Source organism: Hylobates moloch, unplaced genomic scaffold (genome assembly GCF_009828535.3).
Source record: "Hylobates moloch isolate HMO894 unplaced genomic scaffold, HMol_V3 SCAFFOLD_12, whole genome shotgun sequence".
Classification (NCBI taxonomy): Eukaryota; Metazoa; Chordata; class Mammalia; order Primates; family Hylobatidae; genus Hylobates; species Hylobates moloch.
The window spans coordinates 80,613,826-80,632,406 of NW_026652287.1; the positions used below are offsets into that span (position 1 = coordinate 80,613,826).

The following is an 18,581-nucleotide window of genomic DNA, read 5'->3' on the forward strand; positions in this document are numbered from 1 at the left end:
TCGAGAATGGTGCTCCCAGAAGTCAGGACTTGGAAAGGCTGGAAGATTTTGATGAAGGATAGACTGTGAAAGAGGTAGGAAGAAGTGATATTGCAGCCCCATAATCTGCCACCAACTGTACAAAGGAGTTTAGAAAGGTTTTCAAGAGGGTCAAAAGTGAAAATACTCAGATTTTAGGTATAAGAGGAAGGCTTATAATTAATTTTGAGGAAGGCTCATCAAAATTATCTCTCCTGTCAATTTGAGATGCCTGCAATTACTTTAGCTTGATGACAGCTTTTAACACAACTAGAGATTAAAGGCTGTCATGCAAATGGTTGCAGTAACATTAGAAACATCAGATTTGTTCCTATGTTGATAGAGCATTATAATACTAAAGGATATTGTGTCCCTGAAAAAGTGAAATGAAAATGACTAGGAGATACCTTTTATAAATCAAAATCAATCTATTAATATTAATTGTCCTCTCTTCTTTGATCCCTCCACACTTGGTATATTTAGCATAGCCTTTGTCATATTCTAACTCATAGTGATCTCATTTATTAATTGCCTTCTCTGTGTGAGGAAGAGCATAAGGTACTGGGCACTATATGAGGATAAGCATGTATATTTCCTCTTATCTAAGTACCCTGTAAGGATGGAGATTCGGTCTTCATGATCTTATTATCAATCCTTCAGTATGCATTGAGGACCCCTAAAACACACACATATAAAAACACAAATACACATGCATATTTATATGCATCATTTACAAGGATTTGCTAGACAGTCTGGGGGATATTAAAATGAAGAATCTCTGCTTTTAATGGCATTGTAATCATACAAGAGGAACAAATATATATATATACACATATATGTGTGTATACATAAATATACTTGTATATGTGTATATAGTTATATTTTATAGGTATATATTTTATATATGTATATATTATATAAACATATATACATTTTGTATGTATGTATCTAGATATGTGTATGTGTGTATATAAATTCTCCCACTACTCACTCTTTTAGCAATAGGACCCAAATATATATTGTAATTTTGGAATAATTATCAAACAATATAGAATATGGTGATATATTTGTATATGCCTATATGTATACATTTGTATATAAACGTATAAATATATGTGTGTATGTACATACATATGTGCACATACACACATATACTTATAGGCATATACAAATATATCACCATCAATGCCCAACACATTTTCTTTAGCGTAATAAAGCAATTGAGAGTGTTTACTGGTGTAAATATAAACTGCACATTTTACATTTTTTTCCCCTAGAGCTTATATGGGTAAATAAAGAAAACCTGTTCAAGGATATTGATAGGCACTAAAATGTCATTATTTCCTGTATAATATGGATAAACTTTAACCTAAAAAAATCGGCATTTTTTGGAAACCTTTACATTTATAGAGCACTTCAAAATTTTCAAAGCAATTTCACATTCCTTATTTTACAAATAGTATTCAAAATGACTCTCTGAGGTGTGCGAGAAAATAATGATTATCTCTAATTTATAATTAGGAAGCTGAAGATTAGCTTATTTAAGTAGCCTGCTCTACAGGGTACACTATTAGAAAGGACTAAAGTCAAAACGAGTGTTCTAGTCTCTAGGCCTATACATTGTTTTCATTATTCATACTTACTGCCTTCTTCTATACAAATTTAATGAAATACCTTATCTTCACTAAACTTAATGCTAGAATTATTGAGAAAGTATGCAGATAATTAGGTTTGCACCATCCAACATTCACAATAGTTAAATCTCAAAGGAAGAAAAAAAGGATTGGTCTGACCTTCTCCATCTCATATGCTATTCTAAAACTAATTGTATCTGCATATACAAATTCACTGGATATAATTGGATAACTGCTGTATGAGATTAGAATAAAGCATAAAAATATTGATTTGGAAGCAATATTTAAATTACTTTTTTAGCATGTAGTTCTACAATACCTGAGATGTAGTAGGCACTTAATAATTGTTGAGTTCATAAAAAGGAGGATTATATTTAGATGGGTAAATACATATGCTTCAGAGTTCAAATGGACCTGAGTTCAAATTCCTTCTCTGCATTTTTGTAGCTGTATGACCTGAAACTTTCTGAGTGAAGTTTCTACACTGATAAAGTAGGAATAATAATCAACCCTACTTTATTCATTGCTACTAAATCATATTTCAGTTATTCACTGAATTACACATTGGAAGCACTTAATAAATACATGTTATTTTTATTGCTGTTGATGTTTCATGGTAGTAGATTCTACATTTTCCTGACTGATAATCCAGAGGAAAATCTCTGAGCTAATTTAAGGACTGCAATGAAAAGTGGCATCCATGTGTAAAGGTCATAATGAAAGTTGACATATGGAGTGAAACTTACACTTTGTTCCATGTATCACAGAGCTTTAAAAACCGTAAACCCTATATTCCAATTAAAGGGCAAAAGTCCAGGCAAGAAGTTTCCTCTCAGAAAAAGTCAAAAGTTTGCACACACGCATCAAAGGTAGAAGCAGAAATAGCAAACAGAATTGACATACTTTCTTCATTTTCATAAGACACAATGGAAATATCTCCAAAACACTTTTGGGCAAACATTTTACCTGATGCTTTACCATTTTCTGAAATAAATTTGCCTTTACAGGAAGAAAACTTAAATGTGTCTTAGCTTCTTTACATGAGAATCAAGGGGGAAATGTGACCATATAAAGATATATTTAAATAACAGATAATACATAGATATATGTATTAAAAAGAAATATAAAATAATATTTCAAATCCTGGAAAACTGAGATCATATAATGTTAGTTTTGTAAATAAGTGGTAACAAGATTGTATAGGAATAATCCCAATTATTTATATATGTGTATATATATATAATATACAGAATAATATTTAGTATATAATATGTGATATACTGTCTATATTACTCTGTGTGGAACCTACTCCCCCCCTTACAGGTACTGGCTTTCTGGCCTTGCTCACCAGTGGGTCTGCGTACCCTCCCATATGTACTCAGCATAGAGAAGGGTCAAGTTGCCTCAGTCCTTGTGTGGAGGGTCAAGTGCCACCTCCACATCATTCTCTATCCCTCTGCCCTAAAATTGCCAGCTTGAATTCATGCTGTCAAGCATAGGAAGTTAACTACCATCCCCTAAGTCACTTTCTCTTGTTTCTTAAAGATTTCACTCCAGGATCACTGCTCCTCTCTCATCACTCTTCTGTCATAATTATTGATGATGTCAAAATTCATATAAAATATTGAGCCATAGCCCTGCTCATCACTTTCTGGACCTCTTCTCTTGCAGTGACTTGCCTTCCATGTGACCTCATCACTTTCTGCCATGTTTACAACCTAGACCTTTTCACCACCAAGAATTGCAGCCTCTCCATAATCTTGATTGCAGATGTCTCACTATCTGTTGAAATCCTTCTTTCCAGATCACTGGACTCTGATAATTCTTCAACCCTGCTCTGACCTACAGCTCTTTGATTCCATCAAATTTTCCATTTTTCCTAACCCAACCAAGACTTCATTTTTTTTCTTGCTCGGCTTGAACTGCATGCCTGTTTGTTTCCTTTCCTCTATTGTATATATCCTCAACTCTCAAATTTATCTCTTATAGTCTCGTCTTTTTGATAAATCCCCAAACTTTGTTAAGTAAAACCCTCCATGGATTCTTCTCTGTGTTACTGGAAGTATATTGGAGAAAAATTCATGATCACACCAAAATGTCTCACTTTAAACTCATGGCCACTAACCTCAAAAACACAGCCTCCGAATCTATTCAATCTCCCTTTCTTCTGGGAGATTCTTTCTCCTTCTTCTTTCTCCTCTGGCCTCTAACACTATATTACTCATTTTCACCTACATCTGATGGCCTTGTTTATATTTCACTGATAAAACAAAAGCAATTAAAAGAGAACATCCACAAGGTCCCCTACCTGTCTGCATCTGTGTCCATATACTCAGTCTTTCTCCTGTGGCTGCATATGAACTGTCCTAGTCCCTGATAACAGCCAACCTTTTCACTTGGACACTACATGACCTCTCCCTTTGCCTCTCAAGAACATGGGTTGAGGAATTCTCTCTTCTACATCATCACTTTTTCTCTTTTAGCAGCTAAACAAATCTATTATAATTTCTTACATCATAAAAATATCTTGATATTATAGGTCTCTCTCTACTTCTCTATTGTTCTGAGTTTTATTTACATTATAGCCCCTTGAAGAATTGTTAACACTTACTATCTTCAATTCCCTTCTCTTATTTCTTCAGCACCCTCCAATAAGACTTGGATACTAAGCAAGCACAACACCGAATCAGCTATTTTCAAGGTCACCAATTAACTGCTCAGAAAATTAGCCTTAAGTCTCAGTCTCCAATTTATTTGACCTTTCAGCAGCTCTGACTCTTTCATCGTAGTCTCACTGCTTCTATCTCATCTTCTAGACCTGCAAACAAAACAATTTAGAGTTCAGTACTTGAATTTACTATCTCTTTCCGAACTCCTTTTCTTGGTGATTGTAAGAGTCAGGGTTCTCTAGAGGGACAGAACTAATAGGATGGATGTATATATGAAGGGGCGTTTACTAAGGAGTGTTGACTCACACAATCACAAGGTGAAGCCCCAAAATAGGCCATCTGCAAGCTGAGGAGCAAGGAAGCCAGTCTAAGTCCCAAAATCTCAAAAGTAGGGAAGCTGATAGTGCAGCCTTCAGTCTGTGACCAAAGGGCCATGGCAAATTACTGGTGCAAGTCCCAGAGTCCAAAAGCTGAAGTACATGGAGTCCGATGTTCTAAGGCAGGAAGCATCCAGCATTTCCCAGTCCACTGAGTCAAATGTTAATCTCCTTTCGCAATATCCTCACAGACACACCCAGAAACAATACTTTGTGTTCTTCAACCCAATTAAGTTGACACTCAGTATTAACCATCACAGTGATGTCATCCAATTTTCATGACTTTAAGTAAGAGATATGAGCTGATTACTTTCAAATTTATGTCTCTAGTTTGGACTTCTTCCTGAATTCTAAAGTCATATATCTAATTGCCTTCGTGGCATTCCTACTTGAATATCTAATAGTGATTTCAAACATAATATGTCCAATTTGAGTTTTTTATTTTCCCTGCAAATCTGTTCATACTAAAACCTCAAAAGCACAGGCAGTAAAAGCAAAAATATACAAATGGGATTATATCAAACTAAAAATCATATGCACACAAAGGAAACAATCAACAGAATGAAGAGACAATCTGCAAAATGGGAGAAAATACTTGCAAACTATTCATCCAACAAGGGATTAATATCCAAAATATACCAGGAACTCAACTCAATAGCAGAAAAAAAAATCCAATTTAAAAATGGGCAAATGAGCTGAATGAACATCTCTCTAAAGAAGACATACAAATGGTCAACAAGCATATGAAAGAATGCTCAACATCACTAATCATCAAGGAAATACAAATCAAAACCACAATGAAATACCATCTCTCCCCATTTAGAATGGTTATTATCAAAAAGACAAAAAATAACAAATGCCAGCAAGAATGCAGAGAAAGTGGAATTATTATACACGATTACACACTATTTAGTTTTACTCAGAAAACTAAAATACAACCATCATTATGACCCAGCAATACCACTACTGGATATATATCCAAAGGAAAGAAAATCTGTATGTCAAAGAGATATCTATGCTTATGCAATAAGCGTTGCAGCACTATTCACAATAGACAAGATAAAGAATCAACCTAAGTATTCATCAACAGATGAGTGAGTAAAGAAAATATGCTATATATACACAATGGAATACTATTTAGCCATGTAAAAGAATGAAATCCTGTCATTTGCGGCAACATGGATGAGCTTGGAGAACATTATGATAATTGAAATAATCCAGGAACAGAAAAATAAATACCACATGTTCTCACTTATGCAGAGGATGAAACAGTTGATCTCATGAAAGTAGAGAGTAGAATGGTGGTTAAAAGCTGGGAAGGGGAAGAGGTGAGAGTAAGAGATTGGTTAATGAATGCAAAATTACATCTAGATAGGAGAAATAAATTCTAGAGTCTATAGTTCTGTAGTGTGACTATAATAAACCACAATATATTGTATATTTTCAAATAGCTAGAAGAGCAGATTTTGATGTTCCCAACACAAAGAAATGATAAATGTTTAAGGAGATGGATGTGCTCGTTACCCTGACTTGAGTATTACACATTGTATACATGTATCAAAATTGTCACACTGTATTCCATAAAAATGTACAATTATTATGTGTCAAAATAATAAGAAAAGTTTATTAAAAACTGCTCATCTGGAGTCTTCTCCATCTTCCTTTGGAGTCATTATTGATTTCTGTGTTTCTCTCATACCTCATATCAAATCTATTAGCAAATTCTGTTGGTTTTGCCTTCAAAATGTATCCATATCTGATCACTTCTCACCATCTCCATTGATATCACCCATGCTACCAATATTTCTTGGCTGAATTGTTACAATAACCCTCTCACTATTCTCCCTCCTTTCACCTTTTAAACTCCCATAGGTTGGTCTATGGAAGCCCACGTGAAACAAACCATACACTATGTTCGAAACCTTTCAGTGAGTTTCTGTATCATTCAGAGTAAAAACCAAAGTCTTATAATTACTTTTTAGGACCTTAAGCACCACGTATCCTCCCTGCTTTTTCTAGCCATTATCTGTTACTCTTCCCCCTCATTTACTGTACTCCAGGCACCTGCTGTTCCTAGAACATTGCTGACACCCCTCTCCTTTAAGGTCGTTGGACTTGATTTTCCTTCTACCCACAGTTCTTTTCCCCCAAATCCTGCAGGCCTCACTTCCTTCCTTCTTTAAAACTTTCTTCACATATCACCAGTGATATGTGAAGTTTGGAGACGGGCTTGGAGAACACTGTGATAAGTGAAATAAGCCAGGAACAGAAAAATAAATACCGCATGTTTTCATGAAGTATTTATTTTTTCTGAATAACCTATTTCTGAACAGCCTATTTTCTGAAAAGCCTATTTTCTGAAAACTTTCTCTCATAGCCCTTATCATTTTTATAAATTCTATGTAATTTGCATATGTAATATACATTAAGAGACAATGTCTATTTGTCCTAATGATAAAATAAATGAAGGTAGGAATTTCAGTGTCTTTGGTCAGTGATGAACCCCCAGCTCCTAAAATAGTGCCTGGAATGTAATAGTCACTCATAAATATTGATTGAGTGGAGAATGTGCATATTTAAAAAATGTGTAAAGAAATCAACCAAAATGTTAATGGTCCTTCACTCTGGATAGCGGGATTACAGGTGAATTCTACTTTCTATTGTATATTTTTCTAAATTTTCAAAATATTCTACATTTAACATATATTATTTTTAATAAGAAAAGATCCCTCACACTTTAACTACATATTTAGGTCTTTCAGTTGAGACTGGAAAGACAGAAAAGCTGTAGTATACTGTGTATTTAAGAGACTCAAGATTTTCTACAAGCAAATGTTCCTGGCTCGCACTGTAATTTGCGAAAACCACCTAAAGTGCCTCCTCATTATTCCTTAAAGTAAAATAAACTTGCTGGATTACATTTTAGAGTCCCTGGAAAATTTAAATATATGTTATTTTGTGTATTTTACTATTCTCTGACTACTGAGACAATTTCAATGTAAAAAAGTAAATTTTACCTTTTATTCCACATTCCTTAAAGCATCTTCCTGTTTGAAATAGATGTCATTCCATTACTACTTTTTAACTTATACATTACCTTTCTTTAAAAGAAATCCACAGATACTGTTCACAATTATATAAACTCAAGTGTCATGCTTTTATGTCCCAGGTAAATAGACCAAGTTTCAGAGAAATTTGATAAATATACACAGGATGTCATAATAGATTTAAGATAGATCTCATGTCCTATGAGTTTACTGTATTAGCAAAATGAAACTTCATACTACCATGTTTTTCTTGGGTCAGAACTCCAGATAGTAAACGCCACTAGACTAATGACTAATGCCACAGTTTAAGTAGATAAGTAATTTCTTAGAGGAAGAGTGTACATATATCTGCACAACAAATAAATATATGGCAAAAACACCATGGAGTGGGTTTAGAGAGCTGGTTCTGGGCTCAACCTGCCTTACCAATGTTGAGATCTTGGCAAGTTACTTCACCTTTCTAAGCTCCAGTATCTTCATCTATAAAATGAGCATAATATTAGTACTAATTCACAATGATTTTATAAGAATATTGAATATAAGATACTTAGCAAACTGTCTGCTACAAAGACTCAGGCTTAAGACCTTTATTAAGTTCTGTTATTATTGTAACTATTATTATGTAGTGCTTAATGTTTTATTCAAAAGTTAGACATAAATTTTGAGAACCATTTGTTGTGTAGTATATCAGATTGTGAGGATAAATTTAGACGTTGGAAATTTTGAGTATTTAAGATTATCTAGTATTTACAGTATTCTAAAATATTAGGTAATTTTACAACCAGCGTATGTTTCGTGCGTTGATTGAAAACTAAAACACTATATCTGTGAACACAGTGATGCAATGTTTGTAATTATATCCTTCTAGGGCTATTTATGTCCAAATGAATTTATTGCTACTCAAGGTCCACTACCAGGAACAGTTGGAGATTTTTGGAGAATGGTGTGGGAAACCAGAGCAAAAACATTAGTAATGCTAACACAGTGTTTTGAAAAAGGACGGGTAAGTTATTTGAAAATGTTTTACAAATGTTGTTTAACGATTGTGTTAACATATGTGTGAATATTTCATCTAATACTGCGAGTCATCAATAACCTGGACATCTATAAAGTAATTTTAACTTAGTCGTAATAACTGTGATATACATATATATCAATGTAACAATGACTCTTATGACTGATGATTTTCTCTGAATGCAGATCAGATGCCATCAGTATTGGCCAGAGGACAACAAGCCAGTTACCGTCTTTGGAGATATAGTGATTACAAAGCTAATGGAGGATGTTCAAATAGATTGGACTATCAGGGATCTGAAAATTGAAAGGGTAAAAAAAAGGCGGGGACAAGGGAACATGATATAAAATATGAATGATCTAAATGTCTAAAATAAAATTAATTTCTAGAACTATCCCTTTCAAGGATACCTGTATATTCAACAATGCTTTTGTATTGTCTTCTGAACAGAATTTTGAATCAATATCCAACTTTAGTATCAGTGTCACTGTATTTGTTCCAGATTACTCTAGTTAAAGTCTGTATTAACCAATTAGCATCACATTCTTAGGTTGACAAGAGCAGAAAAAGGAGAGAAAATGATGAGATCACTAGCTTTATTTTGTCTAATGAAGAAACTGTAATATTTGACTTGAGACAGCAATTTCCCAAGTTACTCATCTCCTGAATCCTAATAATTTGATTTTCTATTTAATCTGCAGCCTGATAGAAAAGGTAGTATGGGATCTCACTTTATGGGATCTTTATGGGATCACTTTATGGGATCTCAGTTTATATAAATGCCTATACACACAGAAGATGATATAGGATCTTTACACTTTTCACATAACAGACGCTCAATACCTGTGTATGGAATAATTTGTGTATATGTTCATTTAAGTTTTGGGTCAAAATTGTTTCAATACCTATTATCCTGAGTGCTATAAAATGGCATACTATATTTGAATATTAATATCCTATATTAACATTTATTTCCAAGCTTTCTTATTGTTTTCATTCATACTGAAAGGCAATTCTCTTTATTGTAACAATAAAAATCTCTCTTATAGGAAATAATGAAAACATTTTGTTTGGTTTGGTAAATAGTCATTTTTAAAAGATCACCTTCAAAAACTGGGACAATTGCCTTCAACCTTCATTGTGGAACTTAAATCATTTTGTTATTCATTAATCCGTCCCTTTGTCTAGCATGGGGATTGCATGACTGTTCGACAGTGTAACTTTACTGCCTGGCCAGAGCATGGGGTTCCTGAGAACAGCGCCCCTCTAATTCACTTTGTGAAGTTGGTTCGAGCAAGCAGGGCACATGACACCACACCTATGATTGTTCACTGCAGGTAAGAAAGCGATATTTTTAGAAACATCTATTAAATGCCAGAAATGGCCTTTGAACCATTGGTCTTTTTATTATTATAGTTCCATTGATTATTTTTTATAAAATGTTCATGTAAATTTCTTCCAGCTTGCCATCTTCAGAGATTTCACATTTAGCATTTCTAGACACATTGGTATGATTTGTGTTTTCTGACATGATAGATCTAAATCAGTCTTGACTTGAGTCTCTTTCACAATTGAAGTTTGGAGATTAGAGGAAAATGTAGTATGAATTCTACTTACATAAGATACTCAGAATAGGTAAATAAATAGAAACAGAAAGTAGAGTTGTGGTTATTAGTGAGGAGGGAGATGAAAAAGTATTATCTAATGGGTACAGACCTTCTATCTGGGATGATGTAAAGTTCTGGAAATATATAGTGTTGATATTTGCACAACATTGAGAATATAATTAATGCCACTGAATTTTACATGTAAAATGGTGAAAATGGTAGATTCTCTGTTATTCATCTTTCACCACAATAAAAAGATTTTTTTAAAGTAACAATAACTTTTAATATTTTTAACAGGAATGTACTATAATTAATGTGGTTAAATACTGTATGTAAGAAAAGATAAATTCATTCCGTTTTTAAACTTTTATTTAAAAAACCTCAATATGTAATTTAAATGATTATATATTTTCCATAAATTTCTGGATTTTAAAAATTATAAGACTAATACATAAGTGCTTGCTCATTATAAAATATATGAACAATGCTTATATTTATAAAACATGTAGAACAAAAAAGTAAAAGCCTCATTTTTACCTCCTCAATTTTAAATCCCTCCATATAGGTAGAAAGCTTAATATAACAGCATATACTGAAAACAGTATAACAATTTGCTTTTACAGTCAGTGATTGATTTTATGCTGGCATCACTGATGATTAAAACCTTTGATGGACAGTTGCTGCCTTCAGTTTCTCTGTATCATGCAAATACACTGCCATGGGCACTAAAAGAAAAGTACTTTCTCCTTTTTAGCCTGAAAAAGAGTAAAGTCTCGTCCTTTGTGATTTAAATAGATAAGAGATAAGAAGAAAGTACGTTCATATTATTGACCATCTTTAAATATCATTTGAAAACCATCTACTAACTCCAACTTCTCACCGACTGTAGACTTCTACATATAGCTTCCAATTCAACTTGACAGCCTGAATGGCTAAAAAGTTCTAGAAATTTGATGTATACAAAACAGAACACTTGACTCAATCTCCAAATTCACCCCTGCTCAGTTGTTCCTATCTTGGTAAAAAGCAAGTCCCTTCTGTTTGAGCCAGAAGCCCTGGAGTCATCCTTGATTCTGCTTCCTCTCACATTCCACATCTAACCCACCAGCAAATACTTTCATCTCTGACTACCCCTCACTCCTCATTGTACTGTCACCTCCCTGGTCTCCCCTGATTTATGAACATTCAAAAATGCTCCCACCTCAGGTCTGTTCTTTTTGCTTCTTCTGGCTACCAGGATCTTCTTCCAGATACCCACATGGTGTGCTCCCTAACCTTATGCTAGCTTCCTTTCAAATATTATATTATCAGAGAAGTTTTGTCTGCTGACCCTATCCTACCCTATCACCCTCTATTTCCTTAACCTGATTCATCTTTTTTTCAGTATGAGACTTCTTACTACCAGGCACGTTCTTTGTCTGTTTGTTTATGTGTTGTTTTCCTCTGGACTATAAACTCTGTAAGTGCAGGAACTTTGCATTGTTCACTGCTGTGACCCAGGTGCCCAGAACAGTGCTTGACACTCAAAACATATTTAACAATTCAATGGCTGTGTGGCAAATATGTACACATGTTACTCTACTCAGTTTTATGTTGTAGGCTCACAATTTCTTAGGTCAAATCATAGGAAATTGCCAATATTTGAATGTTTCTTACTACAGAACTACAAAAATGGAAGTTTCATGTGGTTCAAAGTAATATTTATAAGACTAGATGACCTTTCAAAAATATTTTTCGATTAACTTCCTCTATTAACCATTTAATTTCCTAGGAATCTTGTCTTTCTGATAATAGGAATTTCTGACAATAGGGATTTCTGAATCAATCTTGTGAGGTTCATCAGTTAACAGTTTCTATGGAGCATATACCTGTCTTTGAGTATTAATGTAATTTTTAGATGAAAATAGTTTTTCAATTTTATTATCTATAGGAGGCAAAATAAATTCTAGAGAAAGAAAGTGAAAAAGACAATTGCAACGCATTTTTCAAAATGAAGCAAAGAAAATGCTATATGAGCTAAATATTCTACGTTTGTAACATTTAGCATTTCCGCTGGTAACTGAATATTTGGTCAATACAGAGTCTCTGGTATTAAGAATTTTCAATGATTTTTAAAAATCTCTATACTTCAACAACACCCCCTAAAATATTAAGAAATAAGAAGTTAAGTTCCACTGATTAAAGAAAGAGAAACTCAAATATTTGATAGCATATTAATGATAATCATCTTGCTTTGTTTAAACACAGTCTTGGTAACCGTAAAAAATCCAAAGAAACGCCAAAGCAAATCTTCCTCCAAATAAGAGAAGAAACTGTTAGAATGTATTGCCATCATAGCTCATTATCTTTATCCCCATCAAAATGAACAACCCTTTGCTGACTAATTTTCATGTAATTTACTCTTCCTGTAGTGCTGGAGTTGGAAGAACTGGAGTTTTTATTGCTCTGGACCATTTAACACAACATGTAAATGACCATGATTTTGTGGATATATATGGACTAGTAGCTGAACTGAGAAGTGAAAGAATGTGCATGGTGCAGAATCTGGTAAGATCTCTAAACCTGCACTGCATTCTAAAGTTCTTGAATTTCCACATGGGAGATCTTAGTGGCAGCAATCTGGATGGACATGAGCTTGAAGCTGTGGACACCTTCTTTTCCTACATTATAAGCCTTTTGGGAGGATTTGGGAGGGCAGCTGATAGAGATTATAGGAGAACTAATGCCCACGTGCCATAGTCACCCTGCAGCATTGTTACTGATGGCTCATCTTAACTTGTTATACTGATAGGCATGTAGGAAATAACTTATAAAATTGATTTATCTTTATCATTTAGCAACTTTGGGATATCTGGAAATGAACTCAAATTAATATCTTTTCAATATCATTATCTTTTGAAAAGTTATAAATGGGTTTGCAATATTGACTGTAATGAAGTTCTATGGGTTTTACTTCTCCATATTTATCCCTATTGCATACCAGTACTAATAATTATTATTGTAGCACGCTATCAACTATTAACTGGGAGTTTTTTGTTTGTTGTTTTGGCTTATAGGCAAAAAATATTTACAAAATATATAAAATTTTTGTTTTAAAAAATCACATAGTACTATGGTAATGAGGCTTAAAACCCTCTATTGAGTGTCTACTGGGTTCCAGGAGCTATACTAGACCCTTCACATGTATTATCTTATTTAATCTTTATTAAATTAAATTCTTTATTTGTAAGGCAGGGCCAATAAAACCATAAATATTACTGGCTCGCTCTGCTTTACAAACAGGGAAGCACATGTTCCAAGAAGTTAAATGATATTCCAAGATAATATTACTGATAAGTGCCAGAGCCAAAATTCAAGTCCTAGTCTGTATAACTACAATATACACAATATTCCTATCTGTAGCTTTGGATTGGAATTTGTATGCTACACAAATAGAGATTTTCTTGCAGTAAATACACAGGCCTGCTGTAACAGTATTTTCCAGGTTACACTCTAGAAAACGGAAGCGGTATCAAAGTAGTTAAACATTTCAGAAAAAGAGTTATCTGCTAAAATAAGTATGAGAAAGAAATTAAACTGATTTTTAAACACATAAATTTTTAGGGTCTTAATGTTAATTTCACTGACAATTACAAAGACAGAGCCCTGTGGAAAACTTTTCCTAAACTTCGATGATTGTAGAACTCTTCAACCCATTTTGATTCAAACCTGTAATACCATGTCATGGAACATTAATCCTCCTTGGAAGATGCTGTTCTAGACCAGAGATATCCAAACTTTTTGGACAAATGTCCCTTTTAGGAAAGATATTTGAGCTTCTACTCTAATACAGATATATTTATCTTTAAATGTAGATTATTTAGTTATGTAAATTATAAACATAAATAAAATAAGAAATTGAAAAGCATGAGATAAATATTGAATGAGGAATATTTTCAAAACCTTGCTAATTGCTAAGGCTACTTATTATTAGGTATTTTCAAAAAAGAAAATATATACTTAGGACAAAATACTTCTCTTTTATAGTGGTTTTAAGTATATATTTCACGTTTTTATGCTTTTTTAAAAAACTGATCTAGCTTTTTGTCAGGTCTGATTACATTGTTGTTATTTTTACCTCATAGTATGGCTACAAGAGTATTCCAGGAGTATGATGAATGTGTTAGTCTTGCAAATTTTTTGTTATTCATTTGGGCTTGCATGATAAATATTATCTTTAATCCACAGTCTCTTTGTAGGAATCTTCCTTAGCTACTTCAATTCTGTGATAATTAGTTAGGTAAATTAGGTAATATAATGCATATGCATTCCCTCATATACTGAGTTAACAAATGAGTTAAATGGCACCCTTCCCCCAGGATTCAGAAATGGAATATTATACATGACCAGAGCCAGCTTCATGGGTAGGCAACACGGGTAGTTTCACAGGTTCTCACACTTAAAAGGGCCCTGAAATTGTTTTAATGTTTGCTGTCACTGTCTTGAAAATCTTAAAATTACATTTTGAGACAGGAACTTTACATTTTGTAGTGGAACTTTACATTTTGCATTCTCTCTAATCCATGTTTGGCTAACAAATTAGGTAGCTAATCTTTATCAAGGGGTCTTATGAAGGTTCTAATATCAATCCAACTATTACTCATTATTAAAATTCAATTTCCTTCTCATTTTTAGTTAAAAATAAAGATAAATAGAAAGCTAACATTTTCCTCCCATGTCCCTAGGTGTACACATAGACACTGGGGATCAGTACTCTCAATGAAATTAAGGGTTTGCTCTCTTGGATAGGATAGAGGATGGAACTGATGGTTTAATTCTAGAGTCTAGAGTCAATCTTCAAACAGTAAAAGTTGAAAAAACTTCCATGCTCTACAACTTTGTAGAATTAAATTCTGTAAAGAGTATGTTCAAGAATGTCTATTAATAATTTTACCCAATTTAGTAGTCAGAATACGTTATAAACTTCATACATTATTCTGTTTAACCAGCCATAGCAAATTGTCACAGCTTGGGATGGGGATTTAGGGGTGGGGCGGGGATTAGAAAGAAGGTTTTTGAAGTCAGAGAACTAAATTCAGAATACAGCTCTGCTAATTGTTGGCTCTGTGACTTTGTTTAATTAGCCTCTCTGAGCTATTTCTCTTTTGTAAAATAGCCCTGTTACACTTTTCACAAACTTGTTACCAGTATTAAATAAGAGAAAGTTTGTAAATCACCAGCATGGTGCCCAGCAGGCAGTAAATGTCCAATGAGATTTTTCTGATTCTCTCCTTGCTGAAAATCAGGTACTCGGAAGCCCTCTTTGATCTGTCTTAATTCCCAGAAGTTAGGCTCTTTACTGTTTTATCCCTGTGATGACAGACAGAAAAATGACCACACCTTGCCTCCAGTCCTTACAAACCAGCATTGCCTTGCACAAGAGCAGTTTCTTATTTTCTTCTCCTGCACTCCAGAGGATTGCAGTTTCTATGAGGAATGTTCCTGTCTTAGCACATACTACACAGCAACTTCAGCAATATACTGCCACTAAAAGGCACTGAGGGGTATGGCCCTTAGCCAGGAGAAAGCTTTGATTTCTTTCACTCAAAAAACAATGCACTGGGCACTGGGCGCGGTGGCTTATGCCTGTAATCTCAGCACTTTGGGAGGCCGAGGTGGGTGGATCACCAGGGGTCAGGAGTTTGAGACCAGCCTGACCAACATGGTGAAACCCCATCTCTACTAAAAATACAAAATCAGCCAGGCGTGGTGGCACGTGCCTGTAATCCCAGCTACACCAGAGGCTGAGACAGGAGAATCGCTTGAAACCGGGAGGCAGAGGTTGCAGTCAGCCAAGACTGCGCTATTGCACTCCAACCTGGGCGACAGAGTGAGACTCTGTTACAAACAACAACAACAGCAACAACAACAAAACCAACAACACATTGTAGTCTAAGGAAATTTGAAAGGCCTTTGTGAGAGAACTCTCTGTAGTGAGTTAATATCCTAAGATACTTTTAGTGCCTCAAAGAAGTGGAAATTTACTGGTGTGAACTCATATAGGGGAAGAAAAAGAAAACAGTTAACATATTTTGGATGTCCAGTTTTTTGTCCGGCATTTTACATATGTTAAATCCTTTAAATCTCACAATACAGGATTTATGACACACACTCCCACCCCTAGATGAGGAAATTCTGCATCAGAAGAGTTTAATTCTTAAGGTAATATGGCTCTCTAGGGCAGAAACTGGAATTAAGCTTTTTTCACAACAGTATGCTGCTTTCTTGGCAATAACACATAATGGCAGAGGGACCTTGGAACCTGTAGGACTGTCTCACAGAGTTCAGCCTGCTCTGCTGGCAAAGTTTACACCTATCATTCTTTCCAGTGGAGAAGATGAAATCAGGACAGTCAGAGGTTTCACATATCAAATGTGACTTCAAATTCAAATTTTTCTTAAGTACTAGAACTCATAAATTTAAATGATTTTCAAAAAGATTATATTGTGTCAACATATTTCTGCCAATAATGTAATTCATTGTGTCATGTATGTTTGAAAACACACTCTTGGAATTACCTTGAGAAGTAACTTACTAGCAATTTCAGTAGAAATTTTATTGCTTTATAACGACACTTCAATTATTACCAAAATTGAATTCTATAAACTAGATCATCCACCTCATTTATAAAACTTGACACCTAATGACATTTGAATTTTCTTTAAATTACATCTGCCCTTAAATCGTAAAGGTTGACTAGCTGTGAGAATTAAATGAGACTAAGTCAACAAACACTTATTATGCAACTACCATGTGCCAGGTACTATTATAGGTAATCAGAATATAGCAGTGAATATGACAGAGTTCTACCTTTATAAAACTGACATTCCAATAATGAGATGTTCTTGGAAACATTTTGTAATCCACAAAGAAATAGATATTCCTAATAATGACAAACAATTTCTGAAGACAATTTCAATAGAGGAGTTCCAAAAGGTTTTGAGGTACAGTAGCAACAGATACGAATATAACCTCTGAGGCTGATCACTTTTGAGAATGCTCTATTTAAATCATTGTCAATTTGAATATATGTCTTAAACATTTGGTGATATTCCTTTAAAGTCAGATATGTTTGTTACATACAAATGAGGGTGATTTGAAATATACATTTTTTTTTAGCTTTAACTACTTTTGATAAGGTCCAAACTCAGAGATGCTAGCAGGTTATTGAATTATATTGAAAACATTTAAAGGATCCAAATGGCACTGAATTTAGCCCAAACATTCAGATGCAATGTTAGGAGTCCTTGTCCAGCACCTGGATGTTTGGGTATTTCAATGACCCACTGCCTTGTATTTACAAATCAGGACCAGATACTTGATCTTAAGTAGGCCACATATCCAGGTGACTAGCAGATTTGTTAAACATATTTTAAATGCGCTGATGATGTATAGATATGCTGACTCACAGATTTCAAAAGTAAATTTAACATTTGTATTCCAACAGTCATTCTAACAAGAAAACTGTAAGAGAATTTACTCAATGAGATCTAACAGGAAAAAAATTCAGAAACAAATTTATGTAATATAATTTTCTACTTATAATAACAACAAGAAAGAATATACTAACACTTGGTGTTTAGTGACAAGTGTTAGAAAAAAACTTGAAGCTTCAAGAGACCACAGGAATTTAGAAAGCCTCATATTTGAAATGGTAGAAAATCATGTCTATACTATGATAAATTCTGTGTCTGTAACTTAGCTATTTATTTGATGAATTCAGTACCGCCTTTAGCTTTAACAATATAACTCCCTTTATAAAACTCTTCATCAATCTATTTGTTTAACCACTCTGTCTTTGGTGTCTAGGCACAGTATATCTTTTTACACCAGTGCATTCTGGATCTCTTATCAAATAAGGGAAGTAATCAGCCCATCTGTTTTGTTAACTATTCAGCACTTCAGAAGATGGACTCTTTGGACGCCATGGAAGGTAAACAGAAACAATATGTACCCAGCTTACTAGTTTACCACCTATGGTAGGAACATAAATTTCAGAATAACCATATGTTAAAAATGTTTAAGAAGCTGGATTAATGCACAGATCGGTTTTTTTCTTTAACTTTTCTCTAATCCAAGTTGGGCTAATAATACCCTTTCCGTCTACATTATATTTTTATCATGAAACATTTCAATTTTGTCCTGTTAACTTCAATACTGTCTTGTAACATGTTA

General features: G+C 34.0%; 1 protein-coding gene across 1 annotated transcript in view; it reads left to right on the forward strand.

Annotated features, from left to right (window-relative positions):
• Positions 1–18,581, forward strand: part of PTPRQ (protein tyrosine phosphatase receptor type Q) — a 215,177-nt gene that overhangs the window by 195,296 nt on the left and 1,300 nt on the right. Inside the window, exons 40-44 of the mRNA XM_032171667.1 lie at positions 8,614–8,748; positions 8,946–9,071; positions 9,949–10,097; positions 12,779–12,914; positions 18,216–18,339. Coding sequence (XP_032027558.1) covers positions 8,614–8,748; positions 8,946–9,071; positions 9,949–10,097; positions 12,779–12,914; positions 18,216–18,339 — 670 coding nt within the window. The remainder of the gene's footprint in view (positions 1–8,613; positions 8,749–8,945; positions 9,072–9,948; positions 10,098–12,778; positions 12,915–18,215; positions 18,340–18,581) is intronic.